Source organism: Prionailurus bengalensis, chromosome B4 (genome assembly GCF_016509475.1).
Source record: "Prionailurus bengalensis isolate Pbe53 chromosome B4, Fcat_Pben_1.1_paternal_pri, whole genome shotgun sequence".
Lineage (NCBI taxonomy): Eukaryota > Metazoa > Chordata > Mammalia > Carnivora > Felidae > Prionailurus > Prionailurus bengalensis.
Window position 1 is genome coordinate 80,777,642 of NC_057358.1, and position 6,609 is coordinate 80,784,250.

Here is a 6,609-nt window from a genome sequence, read left to right on the forward strand (position 1 = left end):
AGAACAGCCTTCAAAGTACTAGAACCATTTAACTGCAAAGGAACCTTTAGAAGGTAGTGATTTCTCATTCTTTCCAGGTTTTCCAAGACATGTTCAGTACCTCTCCTTGGAGATCTGAATCACACTTGGTTGTGATGTGAATATGGAGTATTGGATTCATTGCTGTATTGACTTAGTAGCTGGGGTGTGTGACTAGGGCAAATAGTTGGTTGTGTCTTGGTGCAGTGTTGGGCCCAACTCAACAGCTGCCAAGAGACCCGCACGAATAATGGGTTTGCACCCACTGTTTCCTTTCCTGGCAACACACTTTCCAAGATGTAATCAGATTGATTCCTCAGCATCTTCAAGTCTTTGTTCACATATCACCTTTCCCTTCATTCCTGTTATGACTACCTCATCTGAAATTGTAACCTTGCTTCCTGTCTCCAAAGATACTTTCCTTTCTCTCTCCTGTATTATTACATATTCGGCCTTATCATTTTACAAATAATACACTGTTTTTTTCCTCCTTCTTCCCTCCCTTCCTAATCCCTTTCTTCCTTTCTCCTCCCTTCCTTCTTCCCCAACTTTCTCTTTCCCTACTTCCTTCCATTTCTTCCTTCCTTTCTGTTCACTTTTTAATGTATGAACTCCCACAGTTGCATGTAGCCCATGGGATTTTTAAGCACTTTGTTCATTGCTGTTTCTCTATTGCGTAGCCCTCACTAAATATTTGTTGGATGAATGCATCGATTCAATGGCTGCATTAATTAAGCAACGTTAGTTTCATTTTCTATTGTCTCTCTCTTTGACTTTGGATTTTTCCACAAGAAATGCTTCAATCCAGAGAGATCATATCAGTGTTGCTTCACTGTGCGTGAGTGTCAGATGACAGTATCTACATGTACACGAGGGAGGCCATCTGTGGAGGAATGTACAGCCTGACCTAGGTGGATGGATCTGAGAACAGGCTGCCATGCCCTGGTTATTCCCCTTTGAGGAATCCTAGGGCTGAGCAAGCTGTAGATGTCCATCTTCTAACGTGTCTGAAAGGGGCACTGCAGGGTGAGTGATCCCCCCAAGGCTAGGTGTTGGGTTCCTCTGGCTTGTCAGCAGAACTGGTAATCGTGGTGCCATTTGATTCTCTTAGTTGAGAGGAAGCCTGGAAACAAAGTTGTTTTCTGGAAAATGTTTCCTATTGAAAAGTCTTGACCTGAAACCTGTGTCATAATCAAGGGACTAAAGTGATATTTTCAAAGGGCCTCTGGCTGTACTGTTGACTCTCTAGTGGTTTCTCTCAGTACCAACATTGCCTGGCATTAACTAGCCCGGATTCTGATCTGGCAGTTCCTGATTGGTGCCCTCTGCCTATATAAGGTCAGGATGTGGAATGCTGAAGGCAGCGTCCTACCTTCTCCTGAGCTCCACGCTTTCTTATCTGTGCTCCCTGCTAATCAACTCACCAGCATGAAGAAGCTCTTGGCGTTGCTGGTACTGGTGGCCATTTCCACCTTCCTGGTTTCAGGCCGTAAGTAAAGATTCTTACCTGAAAAGAAGGTCTGGGGCAAGAGTCCATCAACGTATACGCTCTGTGTGGGTGTGGGTTTGGAGGAGCTTAGAATGGTGGCCCCCACGTCCTCCACCCCACTGCCCTGTTCCATCCCCATTTTGACTGACCCCTCAAGATAGAGTGGACTCTCCCTTTAGGCTTTGGCAATCCAGTCAGGTCTTTGCTCAGTTTTAACCTTGGTGTTCAACGTCATTGTGAGTGTCATTAAAATACATTCAAGAATGTAATCAATAAAAAAATAAAGAAAAGAATGCAATCAGAGTTTTATTTCAGGAGAGCAAAAAATGGTGCCGTATTATGTCTTTTGTGGGGTTTTGTTGGTTTTATATTATGTGTGTATCTTTTTGCCCTCAGCACAAGTAGAAAAGCCTAAGGTTCTTCAGTTATGACAGCCTGCAATGTTGTCTATAATTTCTCTTCCCTCTATGCCCTAAGCTGGTGTTTAATTTATGCCTATTTTTCTTTTTCTCTTGTAGAGACAACTGGCGCTGCAAGTGATAGCTCTACTGGTAAGTCTGTGTTTGTACTTCATGTCCTTCCTGCCATGACTGTTTTCCATCTCTGTCTCGTGTCACGCGGCCATGGAGGACAGAATGCAAAGCAGCTGCTTGGGAAAGCCACATTCTTGCTTGTAAAGTTCATTGTGACTGTAGAAAATCTGCTGATTTCTTATACATTTTTAGAGAATATAGTCTCTGGAAAGGACCAATGCAAACTGTAAGTGTTGTCTAGGAGAAAAGACAAGGGATTATGGTCTGAATTTGTGGTGTGGGAATTTGGGGGAGTTGCATGTAAAGTCTTCTTGATGACCATAACTTGAAGGGGTGAATATAGGGTCAGTGTGTAGAAGTGGGATTAATCAGTTTCAGGATGAAGAAACACAATGTAATTAATTCCTGAAGGTGATATAGAAATGACAGCAGTAGGCTTGCATGGGAGTGTGGAATGGAGATTGAGGAATATAGGGTGAAGTTGATGAATGGCCTTATGCTTTGTTCTTTGTGACGCATGCCTCAGTCCCATGCTGATCTGCATTTTTTTTTTCTTATGTGAAACTGAAGGTTGTGTAAAAAAGCCCCAAGCGCATTTCTTGGGCTTCTCACAAGTGTCCTCTACATCCTATGCCGTGTGTGTTGTACTCATGCATATATTGGGACGACTTCCCTTTTTGCCCTTCTCAGTTGGGGAAGGACTTGTTTCCTTTGGTAATAAGGGCATAGACTATGGTCAGACCTCATACACTGTGCCATACATCCTACCTGCAAAGCCAGGGCCAACTGAGAAAATATCATCTCAAGTGATTGAGGACTGAGACATTATCGCTGCAGTGTGAGTGTTGAGACTGAGCTATCTACTTGCTGGGGTAGGTGTAACCCACAAGTGTGGGGTCTGACTCTGGCGATTTGTCAGAAGCTCTGGTGTAAGGTGTGGAGAGTGATAATTGTCACCAAAATTGTCACATTTCCTTTGAACTGGGGTGTTTGGGGGCATTTGCTCATGTTTAATACAGTCAGAATAGTACCCTTGTCTCCCTTTATGTCTAATGTGGCTCTCCTAGTTACTTCTAGAATAGACAGAGTCCAACTTGAAGAACAGGTGAGACAAATATAATCCCCATTTAGGCCAGAACCTGAGAGAAGAGATTGGACTTCATTCAAAGAAAGGAGATACTATTGTACAAATCTGAGATGCATGAACTTCTTTTTTTTCCCCCAATACATGATCTTCTTCTTGTGTTGTTCTCCTATATAGTTTATTCTGCTACTCACACTGATTCATGATGCAGTGAAAACTAATCAGATCAAGTTATCCCATGGGAGAGAACCATAAAGTCAGCTCACTAGGGATTTCCTTTTGCCTGTGAGCCATGATCCCTGTGAATAAGAACACATATGGATTTGGTATTTTGTGTTCACCACTAGGTGGAAGTATCTGTTTGTCTCTTAGTCTTATAGTCCTTGTAAGGAAACCCCAAATTCTTTCTGTCCCATCAAGGGAAGGGCTAGGAAGAATGAGTCTGGGAAAAGTGGGTAGCCAGGCGAAAGAGAGGACAAACTATTGACAATTGCAGAACTGAATTCAGAATGAAGAATGTACCTCCAAGCTCAAGTGGGACAAATTCCATTCCTGGAGAAGAGTCAAAAGTCTCAGCTGGATCTTTTCTGTCTTTTTAAGTTTTCTTTTAAGTGTATTTACTTAGAGAGAGTGGGAGAGAGAGAGAGAGGAAGCACCAGCAGGGGAGGGGAAGAGAGAGAAGGAGAGAGAATCCCAATGAGGCTCTGCACTGTGAGTGCAGAGCTCAAGTGTCTCGAATTCATGAATCTTGAGATCATGACCTGAGACAAAATCAAGAGAAAATTAAACCACTAAGCCACCAAGAGCCCCTGGATCTTTTTCTTCTAATTTCAGCTGCTGCCACCACAGCTGCTGCCACCACAGCTGCCGCCACCACTGCCGCTGCCACCACTGCCGCTGCCACCACTGCTGCTCCTGCCACCACTGCCGCTGCCACCACTGCTGCTCCTGCCACCACTGCCGCTGCCACCACTGCAGCTCCTACTACCCCTCCAAAGAGTAAGCCACTCATCTTTGTGCTTTCTTTTCGGGGCTTTTGATTCCTTGGTTCCCTATGATCCCGGCAGATTCTATTGTGTGGTCAGGAAGGAGAAGCCATGAGAGAGCTCTGTTTCCATCATTCTCTAATTATTTCTGGCTTTACAAATCAAGTCAGCAGATAGATCTCAGAGGAGCCCTGAGGTTGCAGCTTCTTGTTCACTAATATTACCTGCATGTTCCTGACACGTTGGCTTTAATAGGGAATTTTGTCTTTAGTGGAAATATTATTAGAAAGATAGGGGGCCAGGTGACTGTTTATGTTTATTTTTTATAGAAAAGTGTTTGTTTCTTTTATTTTTAAGTTTTTATGAAGTTTATGTATTTTGAGAGAGAGAGAAAGAGAGAATGCAAGTGTTGGAGGAGGTGGAGGGGGAGACTGAGAGAGAGAAAGAGAGAGAGAGAGAGAGAGAGAGAGAGAGAGAGATTGAGAATCTCAGCAGACTCCATCCTTTCAGTGCAGAGCCTGATGTAGGGCTCAAATTCACGAACTGTGAGATCATGACCTGAGCTGAAGGTGAACACCTAAGCTCTGAGACACCCAGGTGTCCCAGTGTTTGTTTCTTTGAAAGACTTTTCTAAACGTAGACAACAGCTTTAAAATGAGGCCTCCTTGAAGCAGACACTTTTGAGCATTATTCAGGGTTTTCCTGGGAATTTGGAAAGCCATTGAGGACCAAGATAGTACAGTCTTCCTATTCCTGATTCATCTTTCCCCTCCTACTTTCATGTATCATCGATTATGAGATTTATTGACTGTGAACATACGCAAGGTATTGTGGTATAAAACTCACATACAGGGTGCCTGGGTGGCTTATTGTGTTAAGCAATGGACTGTTGGTTTTGGCTCAGGTCACAGTCTCACGAATTCTCTCTCTCTGCCTCAATCCTGCTTGCTTGCACTCTCCTCTCTTAAAACAAACAAACAAACAAACAAACAAACAAACAAAGTTTTTTTCATTAATTTTTAAAAATGTTTATTTTTCTGAGAAAGAGAGAGATAGTGGGGGAGGGATAGAGAGAGAGGTAGACACAGAATCCAAAGCAGGCTCCAAGCTCTGAGCCGTCAGTAGAGAGCCCAATGTGGGGCATGAACCCACGAACCATGAGATCATGACCTGAGCCAAATCCAGATGCTTAACCAACTGAGTCAGCCAGGTGCCCAAGCAATAAATGAAAAAAAATTCACATAGAAATGTAATTTATATATGAGTCATTCTACCAAGGAAACACTGTAAAGATGAAGAAATGGAAAAGTTCCAATGAAAGACTTTCCCCTGAACAGATGGGAGAGGTTGCATGTGTACTTGAGGAAACTTTTTCAAATATTGCTTTATAGCCTTTCGGTGTCGGGGCCATTGCTTGGCACCTTGCACAAGGGTGAGTAGTGGGCAGTGCATGGAGGAGAAAATGAGTATATATCCCTGGTGAGAAGGTGGCAGAGTTGCTCTGTTGAATCATAGAGGGAGAACTAGTACCTGTGGACCTACTTGCTGGGCTCTCTAGACTTCGAGCTTATCTGGGCTCCCAACCAGGCCTGCAAACCCCATTTTTGGGGGATGAACATCTCATGGCCATTTGACTCCATGGAATTCAGTGCCATTTGACATTTGTTGGTCTCCTTTCAGATTCCCCAAATGAAGCCACATTCTTCATCCTTTTTGAAACCTGCTTGACGATATATTTTATTCTCTTGCAGGCCCTCTGGAAGTTATTAAGGATTTTTGGAACCTACTATTGTGAGATGAAGTCTCCTGGATGTCCTGCATGTGATCCTGCTGGGCTTGGCCAGAATGTCCTTTCATTTGATTTACTCCAACCACGTACCATGCCTATCATGTCTCTCCTATCTCTAATCAGTTTGTTTGTTTTCAAATAAAATTAATACTGAGCAACATCAAAAATAGTATATTTTTAAGATGTTGGGAAGTGGTTGTGAAATGCTTTCATCAGTCCTTAGTGACAGATTTTATTTAATCCTTTCTGTGTCACTATGAAATGGACTTTGTGTATGTCTACCCAATTTTTACACATAAGGCCCTCTTCTCGAGTGCATCAGTAGAGACTAGAGGTTTCTGTAACATGAATGCACTAATCAACATTTACTAGACACCAGTGTCCATTCTGGTTTCCATCAATCTCTGCTATTAACTGAGTCATAATTTTTCTCTTATCTGCAATGATATAGCAGGTGAGTAGGAGGAAAGCAGCCCTGCCATGTGGGAGTTGGCCTAGTGGCAACGGGTTGGGAGTTATGGAGTTATTAGGGGCTCACCTGAGCTGAGAGCCAGGACACGGTGTACTCCTGTTGGACATAAAAAGTCATAGAAGTCCAACAGCAGACAAGGGCACTCAGTGACTGTGATGAAAGGAGTCAAAAATCAAGATCACTTTATAGTGGGGCACCGGGATGGCTCAGTTGGTTAAGTGTCTGACTCTTGATTTTG

At 43.2% G+C, this 6,609-nt stretch overlaps 1 protein-coding gene across 4 annotated transcripts in view; it reads left to right on the forward strand.

The window, feature by feature from the left end:
* The window catches only part of MUCL1 (mucin like 1), a 32,113-nt gene extending 26,054 nt beyond the window's left edge, over positions 1-6,059 (forward strand). The window contains exons 1-4 of one of the 4 annotated variants that reach the window (XM_043564214.1): positions 1,348-1,507; positions 2,026-2,058; positions 3,959-4,123; positions 5,862-6,059. In XM_043564214.1, the coding sequence (XP_043420149.1) occupies positions 1,363-1,507; positions 2,026-2,058; positions 3,959-4,123; positions 5,862-5,905 (387 nt within the window). In that variant the 5' untranslated portion in view covers positions 1,348-1,362 and the 3' untranslated portion in view covers positions 5,906-6,059. Of the gene's footprint in view, positions 1-1,347; positions 1,508-2,025; positions 2,059-3,958; positions 4,124-5,861 lie in introns of those variants that run through there. The other 3 variants (XM_043564216.1, XM_043564217.1, XM_043564215.1) reach the window with 3 other exon arrangements.
* Positions 6,060-6,609: the final 550 nt, after the last annotated feature.